At 42.3% G+C, this 23,569-nt stretch overlaps 1 protein-coding gene and 2 non-coding genes across 3 annotated transcripts; 1 reads left to right on the forward strand and 2 right to left on the reverse strand.

Moving 5' to 3' along the window:
• Positions 1–538: 538 nt before the first annotated feature.
• MAGEF1 (MAGE family member F1) lies at positions 539–1,903 on the reverse strand. The gene has a single exon (XM_049775884.1). It carries the CDS (start codon positions 1,744–1,746, stop codon positions 844–846), a length of 903 nt encoding a protein of 300 aa, XP_049631841.1. The 5' UTR covers positions 1,747–1,903; the 3' UTR covers positions 539–843.
• Positions 1,904–12,989: 11,086 nt separating this feature from the next.
• LOC126012923 (U6 spliceosomal RNA) lies at positions 12,990–13,096 on the forward strand. The gene has a single exon (XR_007497266.1). It is a non-coding gene; the product is annotated as a U6 spliceosomal RNA (small nuclear RNA).
• Positions 13,097–16,381: 3,285 nt separating this feature from the next.
• TRNAK-UUU (transfer RNA lysine (anticodon UUU)) lies at positions 16,382–16,454 on the reverse strand. Its single transcript has one exon. It is a non-coding gene; the product is annotated as a tRNA-Lys (tRNA).
• Between the last annotated feature and the right edge of the window lie 7,115 nt (positions 16,455–23,569).

Here is a 23,569-nt window from a genome sequence, read left to right on the forward strand (position 1 = left end):
TACCTCGTGGTGCTCTGGAACTCCTGGCAGGCTCAAAACACTATGTTGGATGCTGGAGACTAAATCCAGGTAGCCTGTGTGCAAGGCAAGTACCTATACACTGTACTATTGCTTGGCCTCAAGTATTCCCTATGATCCTTAATTTCTTCCCCCCTTTTCTTCTCCTGTCCCCAACCCCAACTTGTGCCCCTTCAGGCAAAGGTAACCTCAGTTGAATCTCATCAATCACCCCCATTGGGTTCATAGTCCCCTGAAATCTTCAACTGACTGCACTATCATTTCTGATTTATACTTACTATCCAGCTCAAAAAGTAGAACCTTTATGTTGAACATTCATTCTGTTTTCAAACACTGCAAACAGTCACCACACAAATAAAGCTGTTCAACAAACAATTTATTAAGTGCATGACAGTATACTTGGATTTTTTTCTCCTATATATTCTATAGCTAAGAAAATATAGCTACATGTCAGTCCTTATTCTTTATACAATAGTCTAAAAAAGTGTTGGAAAAACAGATAATTAACTCCCCCCCCCAATCATACTTCTGAGCACCCTCAAAGCATAACATTACAATGCAGCATGGCATCTGTAGGATTACAAAATAATACAGAATAAATGGCAACGTTTTCCAATTCATTTTACAAAATCAGCAAAGATTACAATGAAACCCTACCTATAAAAGTAGACCGAACTCATGTATAAACAATTTTACAGTATAGTAAATAATGCAAGATACAAAACCTACACTCTAGTTAGACAATTACAACTGCGACAGAATAACCATTCACCCCTCCCACCTCCCCCAGAATGATTGTTTCTAAGATAATGGCTAGACACTCTATCAGGCCCTCGGGAGACTTTTCCACCCACCTACCCAGGAGTGAACGCTGGCCCTTGCCCTGGTCTTGATCCTAAGACTAGGCTGGCTCTGGCCCTGAGCCTTGGCTCTTTCCTTCTCAGCCTCATCCGCCAGGGCCTCTTGGTATTGAACGGGCCAGTGCTGAAGTTGTTTCTTATGCAGCTTGGCCACGAACCTTAGGATTTTCATCTTGCTGATTTCAAGGTTGCTTCGGGGACCCCAGGAAAATTCACATTCCGGTGGGCAGCTGTTAGGCACCCACCTGTAAGTGAGGAATTGCTGGTGCACGAAATCTTCCATGATAAGCCTCTTGGGGTACCCAAAGAGGGAGTGATACTTTGTGGGTGGCAGCCCCAGGCGACGCAGCAACTGCCATACCTGGGACTCCCTGACTCTATTACCTTTCATGAAGATAAGGCCCAAGATCATCATTAAGAGACCCAAGATGGGGCCATCGACTCCCAGATTCATCAACTCCTCCTCCTCATCTTCCAACAGAGATCCGATTTTGTTGACCAGGATGTAAGTGTGGCTCTTGAGATCGTGCATTTTGAGCTCGAAACCAAAGACGTACCGCAGGTTCATCGAGGCCTTGGCTACGATCTCGGGGAACAGACGCTTCAGGTCTTCCCCCACGCATTTCATCATCTCCTCGCGAGTGATGGGGGTCTTTTTCTGGTGCCTCAGCAGCAGAAACCTCACCAGCGTGGCCACCGTGCGATCCAGGAGGCGAAGGACCCTGCGCTCCCTTGCAAGGGCTTTGGCCCGAGCCCTCGCGAGCTCCTGGGAGGCGCTCAAGATCTGGGGCTCACCGTCACGGCTGCCCCCCGCCGATCCCTCGGCCTGGGGGCTGCGGAGACCCCCGCTCTCGGACTGCTCCGCCATGTTTCCAGGTGCGTAGTTGCAAAGCGTGCACCGAGAGAGTTGCCGTGCACCTAGGCGGAGGGTTGCAGCTCCGGAGCTGGGAAGGCAAGCTCGGTGGCTGCAGAACTGCAAAGCAGAGAGTTGTGACGTCACAGGAGACCAGCGGCTCTGCCGCCGCGCATGCTCAGTACACACCCGCACGCCGGCTCTCCGGGACACTTCCGGCCACCTCGGCCAAGATGGCGGGCTCGGGCTCTCTTAAGCCCCGCCTCTTCCGGCTCCAGTGGGGGCCGGACTACCTAAGTGTTACTGGCTGACTGGGGCTGGGGTGGGCTTGCTGAGGCCTTCTGCCCAGTTCCCTGTGCTTTGGGCTGGCTGGAAAGGATTTGGGGAAGGGGGAGACGAGGGGTTACTGGGCTTTCATAGCAAGGGAGGTTAGCTATATCCACCTTCTTTCAGCAGGTGCTTAATTTTAAGTGTGTATCTAGGATTTGGGTGGATTTTTATGGCTCAAGTACAGAGTTGCCTAGAGGCGAAGATTGGAGGATAAGATTCTACTGCCTAATTAGTGAAGGACCTGGAACTGAATGCTAAGGTAGATGGAAATTTATTCCAAACACGAAGGGAACTAACTTGCAGGTTGTTTTAAGCCAGAGAGTGACCCAACCAGATCTTTACAATTGGGATAGGACCGAAGAAAAGCTGGGAAGATGGTTTTGAGTATTAATTCTAGTGTCAAATCGGAATTGAGGCTTGGCCTATCTTATTGATGGAGTAGTGGCTGTGCTTGGCATGAACAAGAGATCCATATATTTTATAAATTAAATTATGAAAGGGGGAAAGATAGCAGATTCTACAAGAATAATTTAAAATGAAAAAAAAAAGGTTCAGTGAAAGGTCTTTTGAATAAGTGAAGAGGAAATAGTAAAAGAAAAAGGGAGATTTGGGGACTTAATGAACTGAAGAATTTCCATAACTTTTTTTTTATGCCAGTAGTACACTTAGGCTCTGCACTCAGGTATCTCTTCTGGTGATGCTCCAGGTTGGCTATGGGCAAGGCAAGTTCCTTACCCACTCTCTATTTCTCTGGCTCTCTCACTACTTTTTGCTTTTTACATACTATACTTTTAACTTTCTCATACTTCTTATCTTTTTCTTTCTAGCTAAATGCACTTTCTTTCACTTCCATTTCTACAAATCCTGTTAACTGTTTCGGGCCCAGTTGAAATGCCATGTCTCCAAAACCTTACTTGGTCTTCATGCTTGGAAGTTAATTATTTTACTATTATCTCTGATCACAATAAAAGTTTGTACTCATTTGCTGACACTAAATCCTATGATAATCATTTATTCAGTGGACGAAATGTTAAGAGATACAGTGACAAAATGGATCAAAAAGCTGAATCCAACATTTTGCTGCCTACAAGAAACACATCTGAATAGCCAGGATAAACACAGACTCAAACTCAAAGGTTAGAAGACAATCATTCAAGCAAATAACTCCCTTAAGAAGGCTGGACCGGCCATACTAATTTCAGATGACAGACTTTAGAGTTAAAAAAGGTATAAAGGACAAGGACGAACATTTTCTAATAATTAAAAATATATGTACAACAGGAGGAAATCACAGTCCTAATATTTTGTTTTGTTATACATTTTATCCTTAGTGTTTTTGGCCACTTCCTGTTGTATGCAACAGAAATTCCTGAAATATGCAGTGCCAGGGATCTAGTCAGGGTTCTCACATACAAAGCTTGCACTTCAACAATTTAAGTCATATCCCTAGCCCCAGAAATTCATATTAATTTAACATCTACGTATAGGCTATTATATCATAGGTTCTGTGCTCAGCACTTTTTAAATTAGATTGTCATTATGGTAAATGCAATTAATTTCATTTTATAGATGTCTTATCTATGATATTTTCTCTTCAGTTGGCATGTAATATTGGGTAACTTACCTGAACGCCCATCCAGTTTTCCCTTGTCTGTAAGATGGGCATAATGATATTAATAACATTATGGAAATTGTGTGGAGTAACACAAAGCATTTGACACCGTGCTTGGCACATATTACATGTTTATTAAATGTTAGCTATGATTTATTGCACATTTTTATTGTACTGATACTATGCTACTGACTTGCATATATGTATTCCTCATCCATCTCTTATAAACATCCTTGTTAGAGAAGTGGCATTATTATTCTCATTTTACAAGGGAGGTAACATTCACAATGATTAAGTAATTTCCCAAACATCACATGATTGTAATAGCTTGGCTCCAGAGACCATTCCCTTAACCACTACATTAATAGATGGTAATTATTATTGATAATACTATGTATTATAATTATTTTGTTCATATCTTATTATCCTCCAAACCAAACATCCTAAAAGTTAGGCTATGATTTTTATAAAGAACCCAGCAAAAGTTGGTACTTGTCATATAAATAATTGATGGAGGATGAAAGACTTTACATTTTTTTATGGAAAATGTTATTTTAATTTAATACCTGGTAGTTAGCACTCTCCTTTTTAAGTTATAATAAACTCTTTATTTTAAAATTTTTTTAAGATAAATACTTATTCATACTAGATGATTTACAAAGCCTGAAAGTGTGTGAATGAAGCAGGAGAATGTTTATTACAGCCTAGCTTGGGGCTATTATTAGTTTCCATTGTGCCAAACATTTTATGTACAATATAATTTACTCCACAAATCCCTATTAGGAAGGTATTATTATCCTCATTTTGCAAATGGGAAAACAGTCACGGAGAGGTTAAATCACCTTTTCCAAACCACTTATCTGGTAAATGCAAGAACGGAAATGAGGTCCAGCTCTATTTTGAAGACTGTATTCCTGACTACCAGACTGTACTGCTTAGTTATCCATTTCTTCTAAAACTAGGAGAACCACTCCCATTTTAAAGGAAAGTAATAGGGATAAAATAATCTCTACTTACATAGTTTCCCCACTTCTAGCACTGTCAAGGAGAGAGACAGGAAAGGAGAATGAAAATAAGTTTGCAGGACAAATTAGCACTACTCTGAAAAAATAACAACATTTGGTTGCTTAAAAACATGCTCATTCAATGTGATTATGTCTGGAGATACCATATTAATTAAAAGAAAAGAGTCAACAGATTCCATTCAATCTCAACTTCAGTGCAAATTCAATTAATCTATAGTGATAGGAATTAGAAAAGTGGGGACCCGAAGTGAGGTGTATTGGAAATGTATATTCAGGGACATTCTGGGAGCAATGAAATGTTCTATATCATAATTTAAATATAAATGTAACCTTATCAAAACTTCCCAGGTATACCCTTTATTTCCTTGCACCTAACAGTTTAGAAATTATTAAAGTAAAGAAAGGTTGTGAATAAACCCAATAGACAATAAAGTATGAGAAAAAGTGAGGGTATGAGAAGTGAGTGAGTTTTGTTTTATTTATCTCTTGCTGGTCTCTGGATGTTACTCTCTTATATAAGCATGGGCCTAGACAATTATTTTCCCAGCTTTATGCCTACCTCTCACTGCATATTTTTAAACTCTTTGTATTGCTTGTTTTTTTATTTTTTATTTTGTTTTTAGTCACATCCAGTTATGCTCAGGGGTTATTCCTGGCTTTGCACTCAGGTCTATTACTTCTGGTAATGTTTAAGGGATCATATGAGATGTTGGGAATCAAACCCATGTTAGCCACATAAAAGGCAAACTTACCTGCTGTACTATCTAGCCCAGTTAAGAGTCTTAAAATTCTGGAGCTGGAGTAATAATATAGTAGGAAGGGCACTTGCCTTGCATGCAGCTGACCTAGGTTTGAACCCCAGCATCCCATATGGTACTCCAAGCACTACCAGGAGTAATTCCTGAGTTCAGAGCCAGGTGTGGACCAAAACCCAAACAAAAACAAAACTGAAAGATTTCTTCACTAAGCTATTAAAAGGGAAGAAAATTGTATTGCTTTGGAGGAAAGGGGACATGATGAAACAAATACTTTGATGACTATTATTAGATTAGCTGGATCCTTTGTAGAATACGATAGATAGCAGTACTGTGCATAGTTTTGATGGGGAGAGGGAGAAGTGAGCCACATTAGGAAGGAAAATTGCAGGATGAGTTATCCCGGCAATTTCCAGTGCTCTGTAGGTGTAGAAAAGGTGTGTCTTAAAGTAAAGCACAAAACTAGGTCAGAGCACCTGAGTGTTCCTATCCCTCCTCACTCACTTGTTCTGTAACTTTGTCCACCTCTCCCAGCCCTTCCCATCTCACAGATATTATTTCCTCATCTTTAGGCCCAATTCTTCTGACTTTGTCCTTCCCCACGGAGTTATTTTGAAATACAAATAATAATAGAAATATAAACATACTTTTAAAGCACTCTATCACCAATAAACAAATATAAATGTTACAGGCTTTTTTTTTTTTTTTTTTTTTAAAGAGAAGTGGTAGAAAAATCTCAGTCATGAGTGTGACTGGCCTCTTAGGCAGACATTTTGGAATGAGCTAACACATTCCTGTTTGAAAAAAAAAAATGTCTGGCCAAAAGAGATTAAATAAAGAAATGTCAAGTTTTCATACTCCATCCAAAGACTGTACGTGCTTTGGTGGAGAGCCAGGTTATCTTGTCAGATTCCTACTAAACTTGGTGATGCAGTCCTCCAAAATCCCGAGTGCTTTCTTCACATAGACACTAGGTAGCTGCCTACCCTAATCTAAGTGGGCCCCTAAACTGCTTAGGTACTTGTGATACCCCTGTTTCTTCTGAGTGTCAAGGCACACACCTATCAAATGCAGAGCTTTGTTCCATATCTTGGCTCTAGGTGCAAAATTGTGCTGGTGTGGTCCCAAGAAAAAAAGGGCTGAATGTGTATGTATGGGGGTGGACCCAGTCCTGAAGTGAGCCAGGGATGGGGGCTATATGGCTGGAGGATTCCATCTTATTTGGGCAATGAAATGGTTTGTCACTATTTGAAGAGCAATTCTGTTGGCCACAGTCCTTCTGGGGTTGGCTGTGTCTCACCCACAGTGTAACATAACACCAAACCCAGAGGGGGGACCAGCCCCCTAGCCAGGGAGGGGGAGAGTAGAAGTGTGGGGGGCATGCCCCCCCACACTCCTACTCCCTCTTTTGCTGTCCCACCCTCTCTCCAAACCTGAGCCTTGGCGAAAAGGCATTTGCCACCTGGACACAATGAGGCCCAGTGCGAGGGGCAGGCACAAGGCTGGCTGGGAGCCAGGCCCCTGGGCTGAATGGTCGTCACCAAGGGGCTGCCAAGCCCATCTCTATCCTGGAGAGAACTGGCCTGGGCCAGGGAAGTGGGGGTAATGGGGTGGGGGGACTCAATCCCCCACCTCCCAGGCCCAACTCACACCATCCACTGGCTGTGATTAGAATGCAATGGACACAGGGGCTTTGAGAAGCTGAACAGAGCCCCTTCCCCTCCACTGGCGGCTGGTTCATTTGGATTAGAGCAGCTCTCCGCAGCCCTTTTGTCGGCTACTTGTTATTCTGCACGCACGGAGCACTGTGCATTCATCTTTATTAGTTCTAATTGCTTCCCTATTCTAATGGGATCTTGATATTCCCATACAATTGAAAGGAAATGTATTCATTAAAATAATTCTTCTCCTAACTGCCGCTTCAAGCTGCTCCTCTAAGTGACATTGTCTCTCCAGCCATAGCCTGCTGAGGCCTCTTATTAAGACTCTAGTCAAAAGCCAACTTTGGGCAGCAAACTTTCCTCGCAGGAGTTTCCAGACACTGAAGAGGGTGCTTTTTAATCGGCTCACACACAGCAAGTCGGAGGCCAGCTGGAGTAATTGGGGTGCTGCTCCAGGCTTGGAGGGGGGGAGGACTTGCTTCTAATTCTGCCTCCCACAACAATGACCCCTTTCTGAAGGCCAACTGGCTAATTTAGAGAGGGCTTCCCCCACGCTGTCATCTGGGTGAAACTTGTTGTTTATGCCACAAGCAGTTACTAGGTGTGCTCTCAGAGCGGAGCGTGGTGCAGAGTGAGGTGCCGTGGGAAGGCTGAAGACAGGGCTGTCATGTCTGGGTGTTTATGGGCTCTGTGGGTGGCTCCCAGCCTCTCATCTTGCTGAGGTTAGGCAGGAAAGGAAAAGCTGGGAAGGTTCTCGGCATTCACCAAGTTCAATAGGATGCAGTTCTCAGAAAAACAGACTCTTCTTTCGTAAATGTGTCGGATGTAATAACGCAAATCTTTCAAGCTGTGGCATCGAGGGGGTAATACAAGAAGTTGCTCTGGGATGTGGGGAACTACACATTCTCTTTGGGGGGAAATAAGGCATTCCAGAAAAGAATGACTGTGCAAATGCATGTGCTGTGCATGCATGGTGTACAGACAAACTTGGAGGGGTTCAGAGCACATGTGATTGGTACATCCATGCCATAACTTCCAAAATTTTTGTAGACCCCCTGGGGCAAAAGCAGAGTTTCTGAAATAGGCAGCTTGCCAGGAGAGGTGCTTCAATAATTTTAAGGAATTAAACCAAGATGGAATTTAAAGGTGGCCAGACCTACTTGTGGACAGAGGAACTGAGGTTTAATATGACAGCCCAGAAAAGACTGGACTCCCTACAGGAGAGATGTTTCAGCAGGAACAAAGAGCCTAAATATAGGCTACCTAAAGTTCTAGGCTCTTTTCCTTGACAAAGTCCTAGCAATAGACTCTTAATCTCCATAGGAAGCCCCATAGCAGGGCAGTTTGGGAGAAAACTTATAAAAACAACCCTGCACAGGCAAGCAGGTGCGCCTCTATTGTGTGTGATTGTGTGATGTGATGTGTGTGATGTGATGTGATGTGATGTGTGTGTGTGTGCGTGCGTCTGTGTGTGTGTGTGTAGGGGAGTGTATGAATCTCTACCTGTGATTGATTCTCTGGAAAAGTTCACTTTTGATCTCAAATGCATCACTTATTCTCTTTCTTTTTTCGTAATCTCTAAAAAAGCTTATTTAGAGATAAAGTTTAACCATCAGCTATTCATCACCAGCCTGAGCTTCTTTTCCATGAAGGAGCATGACAATCCTAGATATCCTGGGTTGAATTTAGGGCTGACTTTCTTTCTTGGAAAGAGCAATTCCTCACTCTAGCCTGGGTTTCACTGCTCTCCAAGAAACTGAGTGGCAAGGTTCATTTTCCATTCTGGGCAGAGCAAGTGGAACCCATGTATGGTTTGATGATTGCATTGTGGGGCTGAAAGGACTTGAGGACTGTACTCTGCAAATGCTCAGATTAGATTCTCATCCGTTCTGAACTTTACCAGCATTGCTCTGGGTGATTCAGGTGTATAGAGAAAAGAACTGTAGACCCCCTTCCACCCTCTTGAGGCCACCACTTCTCTTTTCCCACCTCAAACAAGACACCCACAACAGTTATTTTCACAAAAGATTCCTGAGAGAAGGGGGATGATGGATGGGGTGGTTTTACATTTTGATTTTAGGGCCATACCCAACAAGTGCTCAGAGCTTATTCCTGACTCTGCTTAGGGGTCACTCCTGGTAGTGCTTGGGGATCATAGGTAGTGTTGGGGATGGAACTGGGGTCAGCAGCATGCAAGGCAAGCATTCTCTAGTCCCAGGGATGGAGAATTGGATACAGTAAAGATCAGCCCAACTTCCTATTCTTGTATCTGTCAGACAGGCCCAGGATGCAGAAGGCCTCTTGTGGAAAGGAAAGTCTGAACCCCTGAATCCTTTAGGGGTGGTGGTTGTCAATAGGTTGGTAGTGGAGCTCATTGGAAGAAGGATCTGAGAGAACACAGAACCTAGGAAGAACCTGGTATTGAGTAGAAAAGAAGCATTGTAGGGGTCTGACAGGCTGAGAGCACAAAGAAGTTATGGAAGAAAGGGCATCCTGAGAGGCATGTTGGGTCTGTTTTGTTATTTTTTTTTATTGATTTATTGATTGGTTTTTGGGCTACACCTAGCAGCGATCAAGGGTCACTCCTGTCTCTGCACTCAGAAATCGCCCCTGGCAGGCTGGGGAACCATATGGGATGCCAGGAATCGAACTGGGTCCCTCCCAGATTGGCTGCATGCAAGGCAAATGCCCCACTATTTTGATATATCTCTGGTGGATATTGGTATTGGTGGAGCCCCTCAGGACACTCCTAATGAATAAGACTCAGCAGTGGGGCCAGTGATACTGGGTTTACCAGGGTCTCACTCTATGGTGTCCAGGGGGTTGCCTGGGATCCAACTTAGCTTTAGTGTAGAAAGTAGGTGATTTAACCATTGGGCAATCTCCCTGGCTCCTAGGGCCACGCTAGAGAGAGAGTAGAGAGAGAAACAGGTCTGGATTGTGCATTTTCTGCTAGAAGCAGTTCCCCAGCTGAGACTTGTGCTGTCCCATTCTTTCAATCTTCCAGGAGCACTGGTTTTCCTAGAGGTGAAAAATTGCTGACATCTCCTTATTAAAAGAAATTCATCTATATCACAGAATGAACGTGGTTCTCATGAATTTTTGAGGGAAAAGAGACTTCTTCAAAGAGTACTTGGGTTTGCTTGGCAGGAAATGTAGGAGACTTAACATCCCCTAGAGGAAAACCAAAGGTATTAATTTTGTCTGCTCTTGGCTTCAGCAGGAAAGTTTGATAAGTTCTGATTTTTGGATAAAAATATTTTGATCTGAGGGACTGGAGAAATAGTAAAACAGGTGGGCTTGAGTGTCTTGTATGCCACTAACTAGGGTTCAATCCTGGTTTCTCCATATTTCTCCTAAGCATCACTAGGAGTGATGTTTGAGCACAGAGCCAGAAATAAGCTGGGAGCATTGCCAGGTTTGCCTAAAAGAAAAAAAGGTAAGAGACTGGTCCATTGATCTGGTTACCATGACCTGCTGCTCAGTGCTAGGGGCAGTGCCTTATGCCCAGCATGGTGTCTTACACTCTGCAGTGTAGGCACACTTAGCGAGACAGAGACAGAAGGGATCACAGTCACGCTTCAGCCCTCCTTATCTATACATGAAAGGAGACTACCTTCCTCCAACACTCTCCTTTTACAATGGTAACTGGATTGTTTGGGTTATGGATTGGGGGACATACCTGGCAGTGCTCAAGGCTTACTCCTGGCTCTGCACTTAAGGATCACTCCTGGTAGAGCTTGGAGGACCATATGGGTGCCGGGGATCAAACCTGGGTTGACCAGATGCAAGGCTAATGCCTTACCTACTGCTCTTTCTCAAACTATCTATAATTTATTTGGGGGGGGGGGAAATGTAGCACCAGCCTCATATATATAAGACTGGACTGGATTCAGGTCACCCCAGTGCATGACACCACGATCCTAAACACTGCCAAGTGCAAAAACAAAACAAAAGTGCCACACCCAAATGTGGAGCCATCCACACCACCAATTGTTATTGTAGAGTTCTGATGCTCCAAAAAGAAAATGAAAAGGGCAAGGAAAACATGTATAATTCCAAAACTTTGAGGGATCACAATTAACAAATAACTTGGTGTGTATTCTTCCCCAGACTCTATTTACTTTTGTTGTATGAATCAGACTCAAGCTTGTACTATCTCCCCAGTCATATATACATACCACTTTTTCAAATGGGTCTACTTTGTCTATAACTGGTATGCAACTGATATATATATTTCTTCACATACTGTGAATATTTCTCACTAATACCATATTTTACGATGTATAAGACGACTTTTGAAACAAAAAAAAAAGTCAACCGAAAATCGGGGGTCATCTTATACGCCGAGTATATCCCGAAAAATGTTTTAATCTGCTGCTAAACGAAAATTGTCTGAATATTGCCACAAAACGAATTTTCCAACTTGATCCTACACCAATCACTGCAAGACTGCTCGGACCGCCTCTCTAACTCAGTCAATCCAAGCAGGCTTTCTATGCATGCAAATTAGACAATGTTCTGGACCCGAATCTACACTGTCAAAAGCCTGCTCAGATTGGCCAGAGTCAGAGAGGAAGTCTATTACAGTATAACCTTTGAACCTTTGCTTGTTGTGATTGGCTCACTGTAGTACATGAGCACAGGCATGCAGCACAGGAACGTTCTGTCTGATACAGCGAATATAGGCCTAACCCTATATGCCAGAAAATATGGTACATACTTTTCAATACTGTAGGGGTTTTTTTTTTTTTTTTGCCACACCCATAGATGCTCAAGGGCTTCTCCTTCCTCTGCACTTAGGAATTACTTACTTCGGGCAACGTGAGGAGACCATATGGAGTGCTGGAGATTGAACCCAAATTGGCTGCATGTAAGGAAAATGCTGTATCTGCTGTAATATCTCATTGGCCCTAATATACTGTAATTTTTTATGATTGAAAATGTTCCACAAATTCCATGGAACTTTTAATGTTTATTGTATATTTAAGTTGTGATCAGTTTTATTATTATTATTGTTATGTGCAGTGTAATAAAGTTCCATATGGCTAATCTCTCACAGGCAATGTTATAAGTAATTACTTTCTTCTTATATTATACAAGGAACCATTTCATTATAGGAAAATTGAAATTAAAGGAAGAAATATTGGAACCAGAGTGATAGGTGTTTGCCTTGTAAGTGGTCTAACTAGGACCAACCCTGTTCTATCCCCAGCATCCCATATGGTCCCCTGAGTCTGCCATGAGCAATTTCTGAGCACAGATCCAGGAGTAACCCCTGAGTACACTGGGTGTAGCCCAAAAATCAAATAAGTAAATAAATAAAATGGAGCCAGAGCAATAGCACAATGGGTAAGGCATATTTGCCTTGCTTATGGCTGACCCAGGTTTGATCCCCAGCATCCCATAAAGTCCCCCCAGCCTTCCAGGAATTATTTCTGAGCCCAGAGGCAAGAGTAAGCCCTAAGCACTGTTGAGTGTGGCCCAAAAAACAAAAACAAAAAGAGAAACAAGAGAAAAAGAAGTACCTAGACATGCTCTCTAATCTAATCCTATCTATTTACTTATAAGAACCTATCCATACAAAGCTTATTCTGTGCATATATTTATTTAGTACACATTATAGGATTTACATTTTTAAATCTAGTAGAGATGTAGTTTTATTAAGATGATATTATTTGTAAATCTGGTCTTCCTCAATATATAATTACTATGCTTACCATTAAACAGTATTTAGTAATACCATTTCAATGCTCTCCAAAAATACATTAAGTATACACACATTTATCCTATTGTGTATTTGAATTTTTCATGGAGCAGTATTTTTTATATTATTTTTTGAAGAGTTCTTTAAATGTTAAAGATATTAAATTCTGTGCTCGCTTCGGCAGCACATATACTAAAATTGGAACGATACAGAGAAGATTAGCATGGCCCCTGCGCAAGGATGACACGCAAATTCGTGAAGCGTTCCATATTAAAAAAAAAAAGATATTAAATTCTTTGCCTTAATGTCATTTTTAATTATCTAATTACCTGACCTTTTAATTATTTATCCTGGAGACTTAAGGTACTTTTTACTTTATTATTTTGTAATTATAAAATAAAACATAAGGACAGAGTCTGGATGACAGCACAGTGGGTAAGGCTCTTGCCTTGCATAGTGCTGACCTAGATTTGATCGTCAGCATTTTATATGGCCCTATGAACCTGCTTGGAGTGATTCCTAAGCACAGAGCCAGGAGAAACCCCTGAACCTTGTTGGTGCAGCACCAAACCCATAAACAAACAAACAAACACACAAATTAAACATGAATGGCTGATGAGATAGCTACTGGGAGGCTCACATTTCATCCCCAGCACTGTAGAGTCCCTTATGCATCACTAAAAGTGAATCCAGAGTACAGAGGTAGGGATAGGCTCTGAGTGTCACCAAAGCCCTGATCATGGTCCCAGCCGAGAAATTCTTCAGACCACAATAGTTAGCACTTCCTACAGGCATGCTTTGCACATTTTTGTGAAGTGGAACGGAGAAAATCAAGACATAGTCTTTAATTAAGGCACAAAATTTATAGTGAGCTGGCGATAAAATGGATTTGAACACATGTTCAAATGATTCCGACACCATTTGGTTAAGCCAGGCAGCTGCAGGTGAGCACACTTGAAGACCTGGGCATTCCCACACACCTGGCTGATCACCATGAACTTGTTGGTTGGAGAATACAGTGCTTAAGGAAGTGGGCAACAAGGACCCACTAGTATAATCAGATCAAGGTTGGGTAGAGGGTTACTGAGGGGCTTAGCACAAGAAGATTGAGGTTGGGGGGACACCAGAAACACAAGATTTTCTTTTTTCTTCTGCTATGCGTTAGTGTGTGATCTTGAGCAAGTCACAACCTGTAGCATAAAATAATTAACGATGGGGCTGGATGGCGGTGGATGGAGGCCTTTGTGCTTAGGCCCCAGCCACGTGGCTTCATCCCCCATCCAGCTGGCAAGTTCCAGGCCCAGGTAGTCGGCGTAATCAAGACTCACTCACACGCAGGCTTCAGGAAGAATCATCTTTATTCATGCCCTAGCCACCACAGGTGTGTGGCCTATGTCAACCTTTTAAGCATTCGCCCTGCATCTTATCTCCTGTTAGCCATCTTCCCTTTGGGCTCCATGCGGCCCAAAGATCCAAAAGACAGGAAGCCAAGCCAGGCCAAGAGAGAAACGGCAAAAGCGCAAAAAGCCAAAAGGGCCGAATTCCCTTGGTTCCAGCCTATCTACCTTTTTCCAAACCCCTCCCAGGAATGGGAGGGGCTTGCAGGTAAAGTTACACCTACTATCCGGTTCAGACCCCTCCCAGAAATGGGTGGGTCTTAGGGTACACCACATTTCCCCCTTTTTTAAATATTTTCATGCGCCAACGTAATAAAGTGAAAATTAATATACCAGCCCTTTTCAAAAACATATTATTTGCAAAATATACTTTACACCTGTAACCTAAAATTTTATTAATGCTTTTTTACCAAGCACTATTTTGGAACTTTCATGTTTCTATATTTTTAAACTATATTGGGGGAACTTTACTGTTGCTATATTTTTTCTATACACAAGTACTTCAGCATACATGCATAACATACATTTTAAAAACAGGCTAAGTACATTAAAATACACAGTAAAACATTTTGCAATTGAAAATATTAACTCTGAAAGACAACAAAACACATTTAAATTATAAAGAAAATGACTTAAGACAAAGATGCAGGTGGTTAGAAATTAGATGTTTTAGTTGGGCTAAGCTGTTTTACCTTCCTTTATTTTTATTTTTTAACCACTAACTAATTAAAACTTATCCCATTACCAACTATGAGTAAAATATTACTACCCACTAATTTTCTACACCTAAAACCATAGTTTAGATTAATTTGTCCCACGCTGATCTCACCACGTGGCTTTTGTAAACTTTTAAAGTTCAGATGTTGGTTTGTCCCACGCTGATCTTACCACGTGGCTTTTTTTCGTAGTTCCAGGCTCCGCTGCCGGTTTGTGATCTGGAGCGAGGATTCCAGGTTTTTCGCTTTTCCAGGCAAAGCTGAGCCCAGCCAAGCCGATTCCAGCCGAGATCCCAGCCGAGCCGAGCTGCTTGGAGCTTGCCGCTTGGAGCTTTTTGCCGCAGGGGCTTCACCGCTGCCTTTTTTCCCCTCTGGGAGCACTTTGGATGTTCAGAGTTTCAAGTGATTTAAACTAAAAGTTCAGTTCGAAATTTCCAAAGTTGAAATCCAAATTCAAGCCAAAGGTCATTTTCAGAAAATCAGTTCACTTTAAATACAGTCTTTTTTCTCCTTCGTTTCCAATTTAGACTTTTAATAAGTCTTTGAAGAGGCCCAGGTTTTTGTTTCTTGTAACAAAGTTTCAGTTTTGGGCCTGGGCCTGGGCTGGAGGTGATGCAAGCTTCCACCTCTTTTGTTTTAATTGCCCTTGTTTCCCTAGAAGGGGTCACGGCCATGTTTGAACATGGCTGCACGTGGCCCAGTGTTTTGGGCTCAGTGCACCCGAAAAGAGCCAAAATGAAACAGAAGAGCAGAAATGTTACCATTGTTGCTGATTTCTTGGGTTCAGGATTCAGGTCAAAGTTCGGAGCGCCATTTGTTGAATTAATTAATTAACGATGGGGCTGGATGGCGGTGGATGGAGGCCTTTGTGCTTAGGCCCCAGCCACGTGGCTTCATCCCCCATCCAGCTGGCAAGTTCCAGGCCCAGGTAGTCGGCGTAATCAAGACTCACTCACACGCAGGCTTCAGGAAGAATCATCTTTATTCATGCCCTAGCCACCACAGGTGTGTGGCCTATGTCAACCTTTTAAGCATTCGCCCTGCATCTTATCTCCTGTTAGCCATCTTCCCTTTGGGCTCCATGCGGCCCAAAGATCCAAAAGGGCCGAATTCCCTTGGTTCCAGCCTTATCTACCTTTTTCCAAACCCCTCCCAGGAATGGGAGGGGCTTGCAGGTAAAGTTACACCTACTATCCGGTTCAGACCCCTCCCAGAAATGGGTGGGTCTTAAAGGTTGACATAGGCCACACACCTGTGGTGGCTAGGGCATGAATAAAGATGATTCTTCCTGAAGCCTGCGTGTGAGTGAGTCTTGATTACGCCGACTACCTGGGCCTGGAACTTGCCAGCTGGATGGGGGATGAAGCCACGTGGCTGGGGCCTAAGCACAAAGGCCTCCATCCACCGCCATCCAGCCCCATCGTTAATTATTTTATGCTACAAATGGCGCCCGAACAGGGACCTGAACCCTGGACCCTCAGATTAAAAGTCTGATGCTCTACCGACTGAGCTAGCCGGGCCAAGAGAGAAACGGCAAAAGCGCAAAAAGCCAAAAGGGCCGAATTCCCTTGGTTCCAGCCTTATCTACCTTTTTCCAAACCCCTCCCAGGAATGGGAGGGGCTTGCAGGTAAAGTTACACCTACTATCCGGTTCAGACCCCTCCCAGAAATGGGTGGGTCTTAGGGTACACCACAACAACCTTTCTGAATTCTCTCATCTATAACATAAAAATAAATGAACCTGCCTGCCCAGAAGACAGCAGGACTTTGAAAATTAACTAAAATCATGAACGTAAGGACTTGGAGAAGCCACAATGAGTTTCTAGAAATGCAAGATACTACTACTATCTGTTGAAGAGGAATGCAGGAGTCTGACCAGCAAGCAGACAATTCAGCTTCAAGTTTTATTCTGCCCCCTTGGAAAAGAGATTGTGCTTTTAGTCTTTATAGCAGTGCTATTCACAATACGCAGACTCTGGAAATAATCTAAGCACTAAGAACAGATGAGTGTATAAAAAACTATGGCACATCTACACAATGAAATACTGCACAGAAATTAGGAAAAAATGAAGTCATGAAATTTGCTTATACATGGATGGACATGAAGAGTATCATGATGAGTGAAGTGAGTCAGAGGGAGAGGGATAGATGTGGAATGATCACACTCATTTGTGAAATATTAAAAAAATAGCATGAAATCATATCCAAAGACATCAGAAATGAGGGTGAATAGGACTAGTTCATGGTAGGAATCTTGTCACAAAGTGGGGAGATGTGCAGTTAGGCAGAGAAGGAACCACAATGACAATGATAGTTGGAAATGATCACTCTGGACAAGAACTAGATTCTGAAAGGAGATAAATGATATGCATGTTCCCATAAAGGAAAAAATTAGAGAAGAAAATGATCAACCATAAAAGCAGGCTGGAGATGGGGTTGACGAGGGAAACTGTGAACATTGGTGCCTGGACATGTGCACAGTGAAGGTATTGGTGTTAGATAACCATATGACTGAAAATCAATGAAACACTTTGTGTATGTCATGGTGATCCAATTAAAAAGATTTAAAAATAAAATTTAAGAAAGATAAAAAATACTGCTTTTGTAATATAAGGGTGTTTTCATTCCTTCACCTGTGGGATCGCCTGAGACAGTCTCAGATGTGCAGTGTTCAAAGTCCTCCCCAAATGCAAGAGCCTTTGTGTTTAGGGCCAGCCAATTTCAGTTAACCGTAACTTTTCTTTTCTTTCTTTCTTTTTTTTTTTTTGGTTTTTGGGCCACACCCATTTGACGCTCAGGGGTTACTCCTGGCTATGCGCTCAGAAATCGCCTCTGGCTTGGGGGGACCATATGGGATGCTGGGAGATCGAACCGCTGTCCGTCCTACGCTAGCGCTTGCAAGGTAGACACCTTACCTCTAGCGCCACCTTCCCGGCCCCTAACCATAACTCTTTTTTTTTTTTTCTTTTTTCTTTTGGTCACACCCGGCAGCGCTCAGAAGTTGCTCCTGGCAGGCTCAGGGGACCATATGGGATGCTGGGATTCGAACCACCATCCATCTGCATGCAAGGCAAATGCACTACCTCCATGCTATCTCTCTGGCCCCTTTTTTCTTCTTTTAATCTTATGTTCAGGGCTTAACATGCATAGACCAGCTTTGACATTTCTGCAGGAAAAATGGCACTCAGCTGGGAAATAGAAGGGAGGCATGACTCTGAAATGAGCTAATATTGAGTTCATTTTAGTCTAGAAAAGATTAAGTCTGTATTCTGAGATAAGAACAGCTAAAAGTGCTTACTTACAACATGGCCTCCACAGTGAGTAGCCTTGGAAGGGAGGAAAAAAGTACTCATTGAATTTAAACCTAGTATCTGCAACCTTCTGACAATTAGCTTGTATGGGGAGCTGGGTTTTAAATAAGACCTAACTTAGAGCTCAAGGGGATGATTTGAGGAACAGAGGAAAGTTCTGGAGATGGCCTAAGACCCTAATCTCTTACAACAAAATATGTTCTGAGCACAAAACACGTGCCTAAAAAAAAAAGCACACTATGAAAATGGAAGGGTAATAATGACAAATACCAAAGGTGAGAGTACAAAACAAGTTCCTGGAAAAGTCAGGAAGCCCTGTTGTGCTGAACTAAACTCTGGCCAATTAAGCCTTCTGGTGGAATATGGGCCATAGCCCACATTCGTGGGTTATGAGATCTGTTCAGTGGGTCAAAGCCTGTATCTTTCTTTTCTTTCTTTCTTTCTTTCTTTCTTTCTTTCTTTCTTTCTTTCTTTCTTTCTTTCTTTCTTTCTTTCTTTCTTTCTTTCTTTCTTTCTTTCTTTCTTTCTTTCTTTCTTTTCTTTCTTTCTTTCTTTCTTTCTTTCTTTCTTTCTTCTCCTTTCTTTCTTTCCTTTCTTCTTTCTTTCTTCTTTCTTTCTTTCTTTCTTTTCTTTCTTTCTTTCTTTCTTTCTTTCTTTCTTTCTTTCTTTCTTTCTTTCTTTCTTTCTTTCTTTCTCTCTCTTTCTTTCTTTTCTTTCTTTCTTTCTCTCTCTCTCTTTCTTTCTTTCTTTTCTCTCTCTCTTTCTTTCTTGTCTTTCTTTCTTTCCTTCTTTCTCTCTTCCTTCCTCCCTCCCCCTCTTTTTCTTTCTTTCTTTTTCTTCCTTCCTTCTTTCTTTCTCTTTCTTTCTTCTTTCTCTCTTCTTTCTTTTTCTGTCTTTCTTTCTTTCCTTCCTTCTTTCTCTCTTCCTTTCTCCCTCCCCTCTCTTTCTTTCTTTCTTCCTTCCTTCCTTCTTTCTCTCTCTTTCTTCTTTCTTTCTTTCTCTTTCTTTTTTCTTTCTTTCTTTCTCTTCTTTCTTTCTCTCTTTCTTTTTCTTTCTCTCTTTCTTCCTTCCTTCTCTCTTTCTTCTCTTTCTTTCTTTCTTTCTCTCTCCTCTTTCTCTCTTTCTCTCTTTCTTTTCTTTCTTCTTTCTTTCTTTTCTTTCTTTCTTTCTCTCTCTTTCTTTCTTTCTTTTCTTCTTTCTCTCTTCCTTCCTCCCTCTTCTTTCTTTCTCTCTCTTTCTTTCTTTCTCTCTCTTTCTTTCTTTCTTTTCTTCTTTCTCTCTTCCTTCCTCCCTCCCCCTCTTTCTTCTTTCTTTCTCTTTCTTTTCTTCCTTTCTCTTTCTTTCTTCCTTCTTTCTTTTTCTGTCTTTCTTTCCTTCCTTCTTTCTCTCTTCCTTCCTCCCTCCCTCCCCTCTCTTTCTTCCTTCCTTCTTTCTCGCTCTTCTTTCTTTCTTTCTTTCTTTCTTTCTCTCTTCCTTCCTCCCCCTTTCTTCTTTCTTTCTTTTCTTCCTTCTTTCTTTCTTTTTCTTTCTTTTTTTCTTTCTCTCTCTTTCTTCTTTCTTTCTTCTTTCTTTTTCTGTCTTCCTTTCTTTCCTTCTTTCTCTCTTCCTTCCTCCCTCCCTCCCCTCTTTCTTCCTTCTTTCTCTCTCTTCTTTCTTTCTTTCCTTCTTTCTCTCTTCCTTCCTCCCTCCCCCTCTTTCTTCTTTCTTTCTCTTTCTTTTTCTTCCTTCCTTCCTTCCTTCCTTCCTTCTTTCTTTCTTTCTTTCTTTCTTTCTTTCTTTCTTTCTTTCTTTCTTTCTTTCTTTCTTTCTCTCTTTCTTCCTTCTTTTTCTGTCTTTCTTTCCTTCCTTCTTTCTCTCTTCCTCCCTCCCTCCCCTCTCTTTCTTCCTTCCTTCCTTCTTTCTCTCTCTTTCTCTTTCTTCTTTCTTTCTTTCTTTCTTTCCTTCTTTCTCTCTTCCTTCCTTCCTCCCTCCCCCTCTTCTTTCTTTCTTTCTTTCTTTCTTTCTTTCTTTCTTTCTTTCTTTCTCTCTTTCTTCCTTCTTTTTCTGTCTTTCTTTCCTTCCTTCTTTCTTTCTTTCTTTCTTTCTTTCTTTCTTTCTCATGAAGCAAGGCAGTTTTTATTGAATTAAACTTGCTTAGAAAGATGTGAAAATGATACAGGAGCTGTGAGTTGGGTTTCTGTTGGTCCATGATTCTCAGGTTCCTCAATATTTTCAAGAATGAGAGTACTGAGAAATAAAAATGCTTAGACTCAGAGAAGGTAGAAAAACAAGTTTATTGGAAAGTAAAGAATAAAGGAGAAGGAATCCTCCAAGTGGAGAGGAACTTTGCATAGGACTAAATTAAGTATGGCCCTTTGTGAGGGGCTTATAGGAAAACTGTCTTTGTTTGGGCCTTAAAAAGACTCTTTGCATTCCTTATCAATTGATAAAGAATGTTACAAAGAATGCAGGCATCCTACAGAGCGATCTGGCTGGACTCAGTCTTTTGAGCTATCATCTGGCAATTTGCCTTAGGAATTGCCCATTATCTTAGTCTCCCAGTAAACCTAAACTCTAATTCAGAATTCTACAGTCCTGCTGGAATTGTTGACTTCCTATTTATCAAAAGAGTCCAGAAATCCTCAGAAACATAAACAAATATACAGAGTGGGACACTTTCACAGCACCTGGCAAGGGGAAACTGAGGTTTCCTCTTTCAAGAGAAAAAGAGGAAAAATATATATTCAAGAGAGAATTCATTCTTCTCCAAAGTGGAAATTAGCAAGCTAAGAAACAGACAAGCAAGCAAGAAGAGCTTGAAGAGCACAAACAGTAGGCAATTTCTCCCCCAAAACTTCATGCCCTTGGCTGAAAGCTGCATCGACAATGTAACAGCTATTTAGCCCATCCAATGTGTTGTACTGCAAATAATCTTACAATCAAGGGAGAAAAGAAAGTGTTACAAATCTCCAGGGAGAGAAAGAACAGTTATTGTACTGGTTCCACAATCTGTTCAGAGGGTGGATCTGCAAAAAAGTGGACCCTCAGAATTCACCAAAGCACAGAGACAACAGCCATCAGAGTGTCCAGCCCCACTTAGGCACTCTATTGCCTCCGGGGACAAGACTCTTGCTCCCCATCACATCCCCAATGCCTATCTGGAACTGGAGCTTAGGAAATATTTGGTGATCTCATTGCTAAGCCTCCCCAGTAGGACTTCAATGACCAGGACAGAGGTTGGCCTGTAATGGAAGCTTGAGAAAGATTTATAGAATTGAATAATGAAATTCCTTTAGGCAAATCACTCTTTTTAAAGCTTCAGTTATTTTACTTTAAGCCCCCCTCCCCTGCCTTCACAAATCACCCCACCTAACACACAAATACCTAGACATAGTCTGGTCCAGGGATGGGGAAATAGTCTACAGGTCATTTAAGGTTCGTGAAACCCTGGTCCATTTTGGACAAGACACATGTGCTGGGCAGAATGAACCCCTGGGAAAAAAAAAGGGCTGGGAGGTGGTCACATCATTATTTGAGGGGTGGGAGATGCTCCTGATGATTCTTAGCCAACTTAGCCAGAGGTTCAATTTGAGGGCCTGGAAATGTGGTATTTCTCAGGCCCTGCAGTGCTGGGGATGAGTTGGGTCACACATTGGTACAATTCAGGGGTCTTCTCGGACTGCAGCTGCAGATGCTCAGGGAGCCAAGTGATGCTTGGGATTAAATTGGGGCTGGGCATATGCAAGGCCTGTCTGAGCTCTCTCAGTCCCTTGTTGATCTTTTTGGACTGAGTTTAGACTTTCCGTGGCTTGTCTCCCCTTATTTTTCTGTATGGTCACAGCGCCAGCTTCTCTAGACACTTTTGGGGGTGACACACCTTTTCGGGGTCGATGCACATTTTTGGAGATGGCACACTGGTCCAATGCCAATTGGTACAGGGCAGTTCCTGTAAATCTAGAGCCAGGCAGAAATCCTTCTTACAACCCCTGGAAGTTAGAAGGTTAGGGAATTAGCTGTCCAGGAGAGAATTTATCAGAGAGCTCAGTCAGGTTGAAATTGTTTCATCATAGGAGAAACTGAGTGCCAATGAGCACAAGTGGGGCAGGCCTAGAGAAGCCCGGCTTTGTTTATTAATTCTCCTGATGGAGAATTTTTTGGGAGATGGTGCTCATGACAGAGCTCTGAGTTTTGAGTGGCCATGTGACTAGTTGACACATGATGCTAACAAACATTGGAGAAGGACATAGTCAAGGTTCTGACAGACTGGCCTTGCCTAGCACTGAATGGCACAGGTTAGGGCACCAGGTACAAATAGGTACAGTACTGACTGGCACATTGCCACTGCCTGTAACTGGTTGGCACTATCTGGTACTGACTGGCAAATGGAGCCCTTCCTCAGTCTCTCCTCCTAGGCATCCTTCTGTGCAAGTGGGGCAAATCACAAGCACGTGAATGACCTTCCTTCCACTGCACACACTTGTTCTCTGAGCTGGAGCTTAGAAGCAAAGCTTGGCAAGATTGCTTCTTTGGGGGCTGGAAATGCCTGGCACAAGTGATCATTGCCTTGCATGACCCAGCAAATGCTAGCACCACTGGGTACTTTCTGGTATTGCCTGATACCAGGCATTGTTTGGCACCACTGGGCACTGGTTGTCACTACCTAAAACAGGTTGGCACTGCCTGGCAAGGCTGGCAATGACTGGAACCACCTGGCACAGGTTAGCAGTGGCTGCCATGGATTGACATTGTCTGGCACCACCTGGAAAGTCTAGCATTGATTGACATAGGTTTGTACTGCCTGCCAAGAACTGCACTGAGTGGCATCACCTGGGAAAGATGGGAAATGCCAGTACCATGGGTATGGCCCAACCCTCCCCTCAGCATACAAAAATATTGTCTTTTGGGGGGCTGAAAATCTAGCTCAACAGACCAAATACATGCTTTGCTTGCAGGAAACTTGGGTTTGATCTGCAGCACGTACGATGGTACTGCAAGCATCACCAAGAATAGTCCCTAAGTACTACCAGGTGTATCCCCAAAACCTAAAATAAAAAAAATTAAATCATGATATTGTCAAAAATGTATAGATAAAGAGAGAAATAATTTAAATAAATAGCCCTAAATTTCACTAACTGGAAATAATCACATCACTTGAAATTGCACATATCTGACCTGGGTTCACTTCCCAGTATCCCAAATGTACCCTCGATCCCCACCAGGGTTCCCCAAACTAAAACAAAATTCTTAGTATATAGAGGAGAATTTGTTTCCTGTCAACATAGAGAGTTTTCTGGTATAACATTGTGTGTATGGACAATGATTGGATTCTTGGGTTATGTCCAAAG

This window comes from Suncus etruscus, chromosome 6, assembly GCF_024139225.1.
Source record: "Suncus etruscus isolate mSunEtr1 chromosome 6, mSunEtr1.pri.cur, whole genome shotgun sequence".
NCBI lineage: Eukaryota > Metazoa > Chordata > Mammalia > Eulipotyphla > Soricidae > Suncus > Suncus etruscus.

Excerpts from the sequence above, each read along its gene's own strand:
- MAGEF1 (XM_049775884.1), bottom strand. The coding sequence starts at position 1,746 with ATGGCGGAGCAGTCCGAGAGCGGGGGTCTCCGCAGCCCCCAGGCCGAG.